The sequence below is a fragment of the Calonectris borealis genome, chromosome 15 (assembly GCF_964195595.1).
Source record: "Calonectris borealis chromosome 15, bCalBor7.hap1.2, whole genome shotgun sequence".
In the NCBI taxonomy this organism is placed as follows: Eukaryota; Metazoa; Chordata; class Aves; order Procellariiformes; family Procellariidae; genus Calonectris; species Calonectris borealis.
Genome location: NC_134326.1, coordinates 15897433 through 15911546, shown reverse-complemented (window position 1 = coordinate 15911546; position 14114 = coordinate 15897433). Strand labels below are relative to the sequence as shown.

The window sequence follows — 14114 nt, the reverse complement described above, 5'->3', positions numbered from 1 at the left end:
GGGCCGGGCGGCCCCGCAGCGCGGGCTCGCGCCGCCGGCAGCGCCGAGCACAGGGGGCGGGGTCAGGCGCTCGCGCCCGTCGCGCTGCCAGGTGCGCGGCCGCCCGATGGGCTCCGGTGACGTAGCGGGCGCTGATTGGCGGACGCGGCGGGGCGGGGCGCCGCGGCCGGCCGTGAGGAAAGGGAGGGGAGGCGCCGCGCCGGGTCGGACCGAGCAGCTTCCCTCCGCCGCCGCCCCCGCCAGCCCGGCCATGGCGTACGGTGGCCTGACGGTGCCCATCATCGTCATGAGCGTTTTCTGGGGGGTGGTCGGCGGCGTCCTGCCGTGGCTCGTACCCAAGGGGCCTAACCGCGGGTGAGTGACCGGGGGGCGGCGGGAGGCCGGGGCCGCTCGGAGGGGGGCGGCGGGCCCCTTCCTTTCTTCCCCCTCAGGCACGGGGAGGGGGGGAGTGTGTGAGGAGGCCCACGGCGGCGGCGGGCCCGGTACCCCGAGGCGGCGGCGGCGGCCTGGCGGAAGCTCGCCGTGCCCTTGCGGGCCTGCCGGGCAGTAGCGGCCTTGCGGCTCCGGCTCTCTCGAGTTCCCCTTTCCCCCGCCGTCGAGGCCCGGCGGCCGCCGCAGCGCCGTATCTGCCGCGCTCGCCGCTCCGCCAGGCCCGTAGCCGCCGCCTCCTACCGCAGTAGTCCTGGGGGCTCCTCGTCGCCGTACTGGCGCAGCGCGGCGGGCGGGCGGGCCCGGGGCCCAGGCGCCTGTGCCAGGCGAGATCCAGCCAGCGGCGGAAGGCCGGAGCAAACGCCTGTGAGGCTTCCTGAGCGTGGGGCCGGAGCCAGGAGCCGCGCCTCTGTACCTTTCACGGCTTTGCGTTTTCCCCTCAAGCCCTGTAAACGTCTGCATACACAGCGTCCTGCGGGAAGGAGGTCTATTGTTAAGTTAGATGGTGTTGGAGCAATAATTTCCTTTTTCTTCTCTTACTTGACCTCTTCTAACTTACTTCACCATCCTCTAGTTCCACGTTGGATGAGACTGAAAAAGTTACTGTAATAGATCTACGTTCTGTGCTTCAGTGTATGCTAGTGGCCTTGTAGTTGTGGTGGCCTAAGGACAAAAGCGGGGCATCTAAGCAGAGACATTTTTCCTGCAGTGGTTGTAGCTGCTCAGATTAAAAAGTAGACAAGTTTTTGTCTTTCTCTTTTTCCTAGGAGATAATGACTTCTTAATCTCTCTTCCTCTCTCTGACATCCCCTCTACTCCACAGGTACCAACTGTCTTTTCTCTTAGTTGTTTATCTAAACTTGGAGGAATTTTCCTCAAGTTCTATTTAGCTCTGACATTTACTGCCTCAATTTCAAACCTGAAGTGTGTTTTGTGCCTGAAAACTTGCCTGCCCTCAGAAATACCCTGCAAATATGTCTTCCAGGCATCTCCTTAAAGTATGTGGGTCACCAACAGATGTACTGACATTATTCCAAAATGGGATTGTTTAACAGATATGAATAGAGCACTGCTGTGTTCTGATTCTATAGCATGTCTATAGTAACACTGTGTAGTCTGTTAACTTTTCATCTTCTTAAAAAACAAAACAAAAAACTCTACCCAAAGTCTGTTTCTGAGTAGGATTGTTCTTTTTCTAACAAAAGAAGTAAATGCAAACTTCAGCTGACCTAAGAATTCACTCCCAAACAATGACTCTGGGACTCCCTGGAAAGGAGGGATTCCTGAAGCTTAATCCAGGCTATGTAGCTTTGTTTGAAAGTTGGCAAGGTGGGTGTGTATTGATAGATGAAAAATATTGAATGTTATCCATGTCACAGAACAGCTGGAAGTTACTGAGCTAGCATGATTTTTTGTTACTTGCTTTAGGGAGGAAATACATAGAGGGAAATCCCTTTTTATAATTTAAAAAGAAAAAAAAACCCTCCACTTTGCTACCAAGTTCCATGAGCTGCATAGATCATTCACTGTTAGAAAATCTCATTTCCTTTCCTCCCATTTCAAAATCATATGTGTGTGTAGTTGCAGTTTTACCATTTCCAATTTCAAGAGCTGCTTGGTTCTTGCTTCTTTTTAGCTTAACTATGGTTTCTGACACAGTTTCCTTTCAGCAAGAAAGGAAAATCTTACCCTACAGATAATTTCATGTGGCTTTGAGATTTTATTTTGTATTCAATTCGCAAAACCCTCATTCATTATATAAAATAAAATTTTCTGTAAGCAGAATTTTGCAGATGGAGAAAATGTTTATTGTTTACTGTTAGCATTAGAACATCCAGTTTCAGTAGTTTACTAACTTGCTGGTAGAAGTGACTGTGAAATGGAGCAAGGACACAGACTGCATAAGATTTTGCCCCTCTTCAGAATGATTTTTGTTAAATACAGCTGTATACTTCTGTTTGCTGGAGCTGTGTCAGTTCTTTTGCAGAGTCATAGCTGTGCCTCTGCAACTTACTCAGCTGGAAGAAGTTAGAACACTCATGTTGAGTCACCTTCCATATGATCAAACTTGAACTTGTTCTTGTTTGCTGTTTTTTGGTTTTTTCCAATGTATCTTGTGGTCAGTCATAACATGACACCTAATCAGCTGTTTCTCTCCTTCCTTTTTGCAGTGTTATCAACACAATGCTGGTGACATGTGCTGTTTGCTGCTACTTGTTGTAAGTATAAATAATGTCTTGCCTCTTAATCAAGGCACAGTTCTGATATAACAGAAAGTTCCTTTCTTTATATCTTCAAGACATTTTAGAGGAAGCTTTTCAAATGTGTCACAGAGATTTAGACACATGGTATTCTTTGACAGCTCTTAGAATTCTTAGTTCTAAAGACTTTCAACCTGCTGAAGAAAACATTTTCCTGTTGGTGGATACTGAATTAAAACAAACCTGAATTCCTCTTGTCTTCTGACACATAACTGTTGAATAGTGCTCTGCGTTGACTTGGTATTACTTCTTTCCAATTCACTGGCTTATTTGCTCAGTATAATGTAAAGTATAATGGCAGTTTGTCAATTCTAGAATCATAGAGTCATAGAATAGTTTGGGTTTGAAGGGACCTTTAAAGGTCATCTAGTCCAACCCCCCTGCAATGAGCAGGGACATCTTCAACTGGATCAGGTTGCTCAGAGCCCCGTCCAACCTGGCCTTGAATGTTTCCAGGGATGGGGCATCTACCACCTCTGGGCAACCTGTGCCAGTGTTTCACCACCCTCATGGTAAAAAAATTTCTTCCTTCTATCTAGTCTGAGTCTACCCTCTTTTAGTTTAAAACCATTACCCCTTGTCCTGTTGCAACAGGCCCTGCTAAAAAGTCTGTCCCCATTTTTCTGATTCATAGCAGAGCAATGACTTTTTGCCTTTTTCATTCTTTATACCCTTATATTTATTTTTAAGGTGATACTAACTTAAACCGACTGATGAGTTTTGCTTTGCTTAGTTTGGTTGAATATATTCTCAAAATCTGGTAGAGCAGTGGGTGGAAAACCTTATATATGGGGTTTTTTTGATATATGACAAATAATTTTTGTGACAAACTTTTGATGAGAAAGTATGGTTATTGTTTTCTCTATCTCCCTCTCTTCCCCCCGCCTTTTTCTTCTGTGTGTTTTTTCTCTTTAAGACTGTAGAGACGGATCTTGTCAAAGAAAGCGCTATGCAGAAATAACTTTGAAAGGTGTTTGGGAAGAATTTGTTATGGAGAGTAAATTGGTAAAAGGCTGGTTAGATCTCTAGAGTTAACTTGTAATAAAATAATTTTTCAGAGTTCCACTTGAACCTGAGTAGTATTTGTATTTTCCTGAAGTATTTAGGCATTATTTATGCTACTCTAAGGAGCTTAACATGAATATTTAGAGAAATGCGTCTCTAATCTCAAGACTCATTCTTGAGAACTGGCAGCCAAAAGCCATATTATCAGTGTCGGCATGTTCCAGGAGGGGCCTGTTTGGTTCCATGTTGGGTTGGGCTGTGGCACAGCCTCATGCAGGTTTGATCTAGTTTAATAATGTGATACTCAGGTTTTATACGGGTGAGGCCTATTTTTTTTTTTTATTCAGAGTATTTGACACGTGAAGTCTTAAGAAATCATTCTTCTGGATAATTGTAAAATTGCAGAAAACTTGGTTCTGTATTTTGTGTCTATGATAGTTTTTTAAATTAAAGTTTTGCTGAGCAGATGTAGAAACTTGAGAAGAGCTTTGTAGTGCCAGCAACTTGAATTTGGGATTGAAATTTGGGAATTTCAGTGCTCTGAAAGCCTCCTTGCCTGCACATAAAATATGTAGCAGCCCAATCTCATGGTGGTTCCCAAATGCTTGGCTAAGAAAGGGCAACTGGATGCTCATTTTTACTAGGTTACAGTAAGTTGGGGGGGCGTGGTGTTTTGGGTTTTGTTTTGGGTTTGTTTAAGTTTAAAGTTCTCACTTGAGTTCTTCCTACTCTGTATTTTAACAGAAATAATGTCCTACTCTTCTAAAATCCTTGAAGCTTAGGCTTTTTCTTTATTGTTTGAAGAAGGGCAGTTTCCTTGAAGCTGAGGCCACATGGCATCTGTAGAATCCTCTGGATTATGATGTGGAATGTATTTGTTGTAGAATTTCTTAACTTTGACTGAATGCTGTGAACTCTTCAAATGTACAGTGGTATTTCACTTGCAAGTTTAGTGAATTTTTTTTTTTTTTTTTTGGTACCGAAACAGACCTATTATAGATCTAGTGTCATTAACGTGATTTATAATCTGTTCTTGCATGTCCAGTGAGGGAGTTCTTTCGTAATCTTGTGGGCTCTAACTTGTTTTCTGTATTACCTTTGGTTTTCTCCAATTACACCTTGAAAAAAGAGAAGCAGCAAAATCTTACTATGTTTTAAACCATTGGTAATTATACCCAACCACATAAATTACATATATAGTGTCTGCTTGCCAGAATACAACAAAAAGCAGATTTTTCTTCTCATGTTCCAAGATAGAACTTGCCTCATCACACAGTCTTTTTTTTTTTTTTCCCTTCTTTGTTTCTCTCCATGAATTCTGTATAGAATCATAGAACAGGCCTGGTTAGAAAGGACCTCGAAAGGTCATCTGGTCCAACCTTTCTTTCTTCTGTTTTATTCAAACAGATTTAAGTTTGTTCTTGCCATATCCTTTTCCTTTTTTGGGGGAGGCATTGAAAAAATTTCAGACCTTAATTTTAGTGACTAAGGGAAGAGACTCGTTTTCCATGTCTTGAAGAAAGCCCGAAAGAACGGTTTCTGAGGATTCTTCTTCGGATATGTTAGGGTTAAAATAACTTGTTGTGTTGTCCCAGGTATGGTCTCTGTATTCGTGTGTCCTTAGTAGGTGGCTGGTACTGTTATCTACTTGTTTTTAGTTGTTTAGAACTCTATTTGAGTTACCTTTCCAGTTGAAAATAGGGAAAAAACAATTTCCTGTCTTCATTAAACACCTCCTGATTGACAAATTGATTTGCATCAAACTGAATTTGTGGTAACTAAATTTAAAGTCAATTACATTTTGACTTAAAGCTATTTCTTCTGTGTTTAGATTTAACAGTGATTGTTTTGAATAACCATATTGATCACATGGTGTTAATTTGGTTGTTCTATGGAAAATTTTTGCATGGGTAAGTGCATAATTTGTGTACAGAAATTGTACCCAGAAGCCTTTTGCGGGAGAATACATGAGCCTCAGGAATATGCCTGATAAAATATAAGGCAAAGTAGAAGGAGTTACTGCTGCAGAAATTATAGGTTACCATGTTGTAAGGTACTGTTAAAGTCAAAAACTATTTTGTTGTTTACAAAACAGTTCCTGAAACAGTACCATGATATTCTACGAACAGAGGACAGGATCCTTGAAAAAAGGTATTATTTGCTACTGATTCTAAAAGGATTAAAATATGGTTGCTCAAATTGACATTTAAACAGAGATAGCAGGACCTTAATTTGTAGCGTGTAGCATAGACAGATGGCAGTTATGGTAGAAAGACCTTTTAAAATATCTTCCTGGTAGAACATAAGGGACTTTAATTTCCTTGTCTGAGCTGGGTAATTAACACTAACTGTTGTAAGTGGAATCTGGTAGAATTTAAGGACCCGTGGGTGGCTTGAATGCTATACCTGGTCTTAGCAACTCTAGAACATTACACATTGGATACAGAGGCTTACTTTGTTTTACTTTGAATGCCACGTTTTGTTTTGCGTTGTCATGATAGATTATTGTATAAAGCAGCATCGCTTAACAAAACGTGGGAAAAGCTTTTTCATGACTTGCCTTGAATGCAAGGGAGTCGTAGAGTTCAGTGCCTAACTACTGCTTTAAATTATTAGGCCCTAGCAGAGCAGGGAGGAGGAATATACTATTGACCTGTAATGCCACTATAGCTCAGAGCTTTGGTATCCAGCATGGTCCCAACAAATAGCTTTTCAAAACTGCACAGTGCTTGCCTAAAGCATGGTTATACAGCTGGGACACGTCAATATTTTGAATGTGCTTCCAGCTCATTTAATTCACAGCCATGCTGGGTCTGAACTCAAGAAGCATAGAGAGGTGATATTTGTGCATAGAGTTCCTTCCTTCTGTACAGTGAGAAAGAGAATAATGTGCTTTAACAGGCTTTTAGCGTTCCTACCCTCCTCCCACTTCTGTTAGTTCAGGATGCCGAAGGCAGATGGTGCAGTGCTCTGGCACCCCTTCTATCTGTCTTTTGTATCTGAAAATTAACCCTTGCAAAATAAATTCCATGGTATTTTTAAAAGCTACTTTGCTTTTCCCTTAAGTAAATGTAACATAATGATTAACATGGTTTCAAAATACATTGTTGTCGTCGCTTTGGATAGCAAAGTAGAAACATGTCAACCTAAAGGTTATTGGCTCTTCTTGGTGGTGTCTTGCTGATGTTCTAATTGCTTTGTAGAGCCTGCTACGTATTTCAAGGCTTGCATGACTGATAGACTGCTGCAGGCTCAGCATGTCGTTTTAACTAGAGACCTACTTTGTGCAAAACTGAAAGTGGCATTGAAAATAAATATTTGTAATTTTTAAGACTATTGATGTGTTTTCTTTAAGTCTGGCCCACATCTTTTGCCCCTGGCTGTTCTAGCCATTTTACAGCAGACCTGCACTTCATTTGCTGGTCAAAGCGTCAAGGTTTGTGTGGAATTTTCCATGACTGCCTAAGCACTCTGATACATTTGTGGCGGCTCCCATTACAAAGCTGCTCTGCTTTTTCTCCTCCTTACAAAGCATTCTAGAAATAGCAGACAGATGAGCCAGTGTATTCACTAAATGTGTTTATATAGTTAGTATTTAACATAGATTTAAATCCATGGAAGCATGCATCGCTTTCTCTGAATCTTGTAATATTTACAAAGCAAATATATCTTTTAACAGTGGAATATTTATTTCTGTTTAGCTTTCCTGGATATTTTCCACAAACTATGTTCCTCTTGTTCTCGGTTCTGGCTATGGCTTCTGCAGTGTTAGTTTGTGAACTGTTCTGATGACAAGGCTGCTGTTGCTGATGATCTGGGGTTTGTTGTCGTTGGCTTTGTTGTTGTGGAGTTTTTAAATTTGTGTGTGTGTTCCTGTAGCATTGTACCCTTTTGCTTCAGGTCCCTGTCTCATGACCTCTGTGCCAGGTTTAAATTCACTTTTGTTCAATCTCAGATGAAAAATATTCCATGAGTGCAAGGTTGTCATGTACTGAAAATAAGAGCAAATGAGAGAGACTGTTTCTCAGAGGTCTTTGTTTAAAGGATGCTTCAAAGGCACTGAGAAAAGGTTTGTCTCTCTTATGTTTCTATCTTCTGAGCCCACAAATACCTGAGTTTCATATGTCTCAAAACATGTTCCTGTCAAAGAAAAAGTACGAGAGAAACGCTGTCAGGTGTTTTTGCGTTGCTTTAAATTGGACAGGACAATTTATTGTTTCAGTTGCAGAATGATTCAGTACCAGATCTTCATTGGTGGTCTCTGGTCTTTGTGTATGAGCTTGAGTAAAATTTTGGTTTGATATCAGACCTTCCTGAAAATCATCTTTTCTATGATAGTACTTGTGCTTTGGACAAGCCTTTCCATTATCATAAGCTTTGTAATTTGGCTGATGTTCTCTCTTTTGGGTTGGGGGGGTTGTTTTGCAGTTGGCTGATTGCGATTCTGGCTCAACTCAACCCTCTCTTTGGGCCGCAGTTAAGCAATGAAACAATCTGGTATCTTAAATCTCACTGGCCTTAAGGATGTCTGTCCTCTGCTGCGATTTATTGACTAGGTGAGTATGATCAGATTTATTAATATATTTGGTATGCTAAAGCTTCAGGAGAAATTGAACAGCAGTGTAAGCAGTGTGTTCAGAATTGCTAGCTGTTTTGCAGGAGAAATCTATCTTTCTATAGGCTGCAACAAAACATCTTTTGGATGTTAATCTTGACTGGATACCATGAAAAGCTTAGACTGAATTCTTGTACAGTTATTTTTTCCGCTATCATGTCATATGGTGCTGTGTTCAGTAAGCCCAGGTTTGTAAGGAGAAAAGTACGTTTCTTCTTCCTACAAAAAAAAAAAATTGGGCTGGGGTGTCTTTTAATAGCTAGCGTAAGTGGATTTCCTAATCTTTAACAATTGTTAAACCTCTCTTCAAGCCTACTACCACTTCATTCAAGCCCTGTCCTGATTTCCAAGGCAATGTGCAGTTGCCCTCATTCATCTGGGAAGTCAGAGTGAGAACTGCAGTTAGAATGGTTCTTTATCTCCTGTCAATATATAGCACTAACACTGAGCTTACAGATGAATGTTTTATTTTTTTTAATGATAGCCTGTGTGCAACTTTAATCATAGATGAGCCTGGTGGTTGCTATCTGGGTAGTGCTATTGGAATGCTGTTGTGGCAGTTCTTCGGCATGCTTTCTGACATGACCAGCAAAAATACAAAGTCTTGCACTCAAAGTACCATCGTGACTTCAGGTTTCTCTAGAGCGGCAGCATTTGGAATCAAAGGTTCAAATGAAGGATAGCTGTGGAAAGAAGTATCCATAATTTTAGGTTTTATGCTGGTAACTGAATTAAGTTTTTTACCGTTGTTTTTTTTTTTTTGGTCCTTTTAGGTTTAACTGCCTACCCCCTTGCTGTTGTTACTTTAACTTCTGTTTACAGAAGTCCAGTAGCAGCAGACAGATGACAGTTGATGTTATAGCACAGTTAAATGCTGTCTGTAAAGCATCCTGAACATTTACCTCGAAGCAAAGCTCCACTGCTTCAATGTAGGCTTCATCTGAACTGTGGTGTTGTCATACTGTGGCCTGTGTATGTGTCTGTATCTTCTCTTTTAAGCAGTAAGCAGAAGCTAAAGGTAGACTTGACCTGCTTCAAGTAGAGGCCTGTAATTAGCTAAGTCAGTCAAGCTGAATTGCCTAGGTGCATTTTCACTGCTCATGTGTTAACACATAGTTAGCTAGCTAAAACAAGAGACCAGTGTATTCTGGTAATGGGCATACAGATCCCTGAATCCCATAGGATCACTCAGTTGCCTGGGATCTGAAATGGAAATGTAGTTATCTGGACAAGCGGATGCCTTGGATATAAAAATTGGGCTTCCTTCTGACTGATAAATGGTCTGTGTGTTGCAACCAGCAAGGACAAACTGGAGATGAGCTACAATTCTTGGACTCTAGGCACCTGCTGAAAGAATCTGTCCTTTCCTCGTCCCTTTCAGTGAAGGATTTTCCAGAGAACTGGAGGTAAATTTGTACCAAGGAAGAGAGGGAACAAATGCATTCTAGGATGGCCAGAAAGTTTGTGAGGAGCTGTCATTTTTAAACTTACTAATGGAGAATTTCAGATGTATATAGCACACGCTGTTTTGTTATATGAAGCAGTTTGTTTTAACGTTTTATATATCTGATTTCATTGGCTTAATTCTGGAATAAAATGAAGGTTCTTGTCTTTGTGAAAAAGAATGCTTTAAAAGAGGAAAAGCATATAATAGTCCTCCAATATCATAGTTAAATACTGTGTTCTTTCTTGCTAGAAATGTGCTGTTACAGGACATGCTATTCTCCGTGGTCTTGTTTGAATTACCCTTGTAGTGTTGAGTGAGCTAAGTGGCAAGGAGGTGGCTACCTTGATCAGGCTGCGGTGTCTTTTGCTGTTGTGTGCCTCTGCACTCAGAGCCTCCTGTTGAGTTTCTCACTAGACAGGAGCTGTGAATTAGATCCCATCTGAAAGAGTTGGGATATATCTCTCTGACACTGCACAGAATCCCATAAACATAGCTACCACTTCTTGTTTGACCAGTTATTTTTGTCTCTTAAGATGTGCTTTTCCAGCACTCAAGGAGCATGAACTATACTTTTTTCTGCCTCCCGCTTCTCTTTCAGTTGAGGTTTGGCTGGATTAGTACAGACAATGCAAAGAGTTAAAGCAAAGAGAATGAAATACTAACTCCCAAAGTGGAGAGATCTTACTTAAAAATTAGTATAGTCTAAGCAAACCTATTCTACTTGACGAATGGAGCAGGCTGAAAATGCACGCAGGCTACTGCATTCTAGTGAGGATCTTCTACAGATGCTGACGTGATTGATCTATGCCAAATTACAGAAGTTTGGTCTTTCTTTTCAGTCCGTATCCCTCCAATTTAAGTGGTGATGATGCCAAATTACAGAAGTTTGGTCTTTCTTTTTGGTCAGTATTCCTCCAGTTCAAGTGATGATGACGTATCACATGACTTGTCTATATAATCATGTTAGTGGCTTGGATGACAGTATGTAAGAACATGCAAACTTCTGTAGCTGTGGTAGATATGGGCTGTAGCCTCTTCTAAGCAATGTGATCTAATGCTGCCTTTTCTCCTTACCTTGCCAATTTACAGTCTGTGTTCTCAGACCGGGAACTTTCTTCATGCAAGTGCAAGAAGGGCTAGCATCCAGATGACTGGATGCTGTTACAGCATTGAAAACTTTCTAGTAAAATAGTTGTTCTACCAGCTTATAATGTAACTAAAACTACTTGCAGTAACTTCAGAAGCGAAACTGCTAAGAAAGCAAGAAAGTAGAGATCATTCTTGAAGCTCCATATAGATGGATTATCTACAGTTCTTGACCATTTCTCATTGCATTTGTGGAATGAAATAGTTGTGGTTAACAAACAGGTCTTCGATTAGTAAATTGTCTCCATGGAAAGGAATAATTAAGTTGCCTCTTGCTTTGCAGGTAAAGAAGAGATTTCTTCCAGATGAAAAACTCCACTGACCCAAAGATGCCCTTAACGTAGTTGGTTGGATACCAAGCCTGCATTAATGCCTTAACCTTCAAATGGCTTGTTCAAAGCCCTATATTTTCTCCTACTGTACTGTTTAACAGTGTGCCTAATGCAATTTATACTCCTCTTCCATACTGTAAATTTTTGTCTGTTAACTTCAGATGTGATGAAAATTTCTAAAGTTTTTATGGGTCATAGAGTCAGCTTTCGTGTTCATTTTACTCACTCTATAGGAACACTGTATATATCTTACAGGTCTTAGGTTGTCTTTGCTGTGCTGTTCACCCCTGTTGTTTTTGACTGCACTTGAAAAAAATGTGTGCAATGAAACTGCATGAGGAGAGGAGAAACAGTGGTGCCACATGTTGATGGCATTTATTTTTTAAAATTAGTTCTATTCTTGGGAAATTTGGTCTTAAGTTTCTCATGCCTGGAAATAAAAGTAATCCTCCGCTTTATACAAAATGCTCTTGTGCCATGTTTAACTGTTAAGATGTACTTTTCTGCGGTTCTAATCAGACCATAGTTAGCCAGAGTTGAGCTGAGGAACTTGGATGATATGGATGAACTGTAATAAAGTCATATAGTGTGATGAGACGAGCACGCTTACTGCCTGTATCAAGACCCCTCGGATAGGTCCCCTTAGATAGGACTAAGTTTGCAATCTAAAATTGCTGAAAGGTCTGCAGGAAGAAGTGAATGCCTAGCTTGAGCCTCTTCTCCATGAACTTCCCATTGCCTGATACTAGGGGACTCAATAGCAGAGATAACATGGCTAGTTTGAATGAAGCGTAAATATAGTAATTTTGATAGGAGATTGATTTACTCTCTGGCCTTTTTGGAGGATACATGTAGTAACAAGCAATTTGAATTGAACAGAAAACATAGCAATTGTTTTATACTGACTTGACGCTTGCACATGGAATTGCAGACCTGATAAAGCACATGACAATGTAGGCCGGAGGTGAAAGATTTCTGAGGCTCCTCAATGTCGGCAGAGGCCGTGGGGTTGGGAATGAACCTAGTAAGTCATTTGCTAAGGAATAGCTTCAAAGGATATAAATAAGGCTGAATGCACAGGAGTCTTCCTGTATACTTTCTTATCTCCTTACGTCATGTCCAGATAAATTGCAATCATCCCTTACTGTGTTTTATTGTTACGCACAAGGACATAACGGAGCGGTTCATTCTTTTTCCTTTATCCTTTTGGATAGCACTGTTAACGTGTTCAATGAGATAGCACTCATTACTATACAGGAAATTCCGAGATCCTGACAAAATGCTGTAACTTGTAGTGATCGAAAACTGGACAGCGTGAATTGCAAAAGAAATAAGAATGTGTCCATTATTATGAATAAGCATAGCGACTGTTGGGCCTGGAACAGTGGATTTTTTTTCAAGTTACCTACTGCTGAGAGCTGTATTTTAACATGCGAGAAGTTGTACGCCATAATGCTATATAGTCTGTGGCAAATAATTCCTAAGAAAATTGGAAACCAAATGATCTTGTAAAAGCTTAAGTTGTTGTTTGGTTGGGTTTTTTTGAAGTGTGTGGAGGGTAATATATGTTGACATTGTATGGGGAGGAGAGGAGAAATGCTTCAAGACATCGTTGACAATTTTGAGTATGTAACAGTGTTTAAAATATATTGATCTGCCTGTCATATTTACCTTAAAGTGCGACGTCAAAAAAGAAAACATCCGGTGACAAACAGTGGTATTAGTATATTGGTATTATCACTTTCTTTAACAAGCTTTCTATTTTAGGCTCTAAGCTATTGCTTAACGTAGAAGATAGAGAGTTCACATGGCATGTTTCACTGTTGGCGAATTTAATATAAAGAACGATTTAAAGCCTGGACGAACAAGCCATAGTTCAATTTTTGTTTAGGTGCTTTCCAGTTAAAGAAATTTCCCTTTATCTGAATGGCTAATATTTTCTGACACAGATACGAGGTAGTAGCATGATTGAAGAAGTTGAAAAAATAATGTTTTGTTTCAGTTCTGCTGAATCTTGTGTGACCTACTGTCTGCATCATAATTATGGAATGGTCTGCTCCATGTGTGCCAGGAATTAACACTGCTTCAGATAATTTCTTGTTTTGCATGACTGCAGGAAATCGGAGCAGACGGATTCAGCCCTTGGCGTTTAACAAACAATGCAGGTATCGAAGCCTTTACAGCTTCCTCGTGCTTCGTGACAACAGAAGAGAATGCAAAATGTTAAAGTGTCTATGACGGAAGCTTGCTAGTGCTTGGGATAGGTGGAAAGCTTCGGTCTGCAGGGAAACAGCCTCATCTCTGTATGCGTACTGGTATTTTGGGGGAAGGTAACAAGTGAGGAAGATAAAGGAAACTGGCTCCATAGTCAAGTCTTGAAGTCTTTAAGTCATAAACATTGGCAGCAGGTAGAGCAAGTGTTTAGGTCAGGGTCATTTCAAATGCTTTTAACTTCTTTTGTTCGTATTGTTTAGGAGATTCAGGTATCTGCATCTGTGCCCCTCACAGGAAATTGTTCTGAAGAGTTTCTGGAAGTTTGCTTTTCCTCTGCTGGAAATCACGGAAGCATTTTACTTACGCGCGAAGGGCTTTAAGTTACTTGTCAGAGGAGGGTGGCTGGTCCCTTGTTTCCAGGATCATGTGTTACAAAGTCCCTGGGGCAAAAAAAAAGTGGGGGTTTTGGTGTAGTGGGGTTTTTTTTGTATTGTGAGGCGTGATGAATTTTAGGTACAGTGGAAGGAAGTTTTATTACTGCAGAGGGGTGAAATGCAAAAAGCCGTCTAGACAGCAGAATAAATACTCTTTACAAATAGTAAGATAAGAATGGTCTTTTTTTTTTTTATTAGTAATTTTTCCAGTTGTGTCTTAAGTGGTGGAGG

The 14114-nt window shown here is 40.9% G+C and overlaps 2 protein-coding genes across 2 annotated transcripts in view; both read left to right on the top strand.

The window, feature by feature from the left end:
- Positions 1 to 161: 161 nt before the first annotated feature.
- On the top strand, positions 162 to 12761 carry ATP6V0E1 (ATPase H+ transporting V0 subunit e1). The gene is made up of 4 exons (XM_075164395.1): positions 162 to 354; positions 2601 to 2648; positions 8124 to 8251; positions 11187 to 12761. The coding sequence occupies exons 1-3, from the start codon at positions 251 to 253 to the stop codon at positions 8215 to 8217; spliced, it is 246 nt and encodes an 81-aa protein (XP_075020496.1). The 5' UTR covers positions 162 to 250; the 3' UTR covers positions 8218 to 8251; positions 11187 to 12761.
- Positions 194 to 14114, top strand: part of CREBRF (CREB3 regulatory factor) — a 40363-nt gene continuing 26442 nt past the window's right edge. Inside the window, exons 1-2 of the mRNA XM_075164387.1 lie at positions 194 to 354; positions 2601 to 2648. The gene's annotated coding sequence lies outside the window, so the exon portion shown is untranslated. The remainder of the gene's footprint in view (positions 355 to 2600; positions 2649 to 14114) is intronic.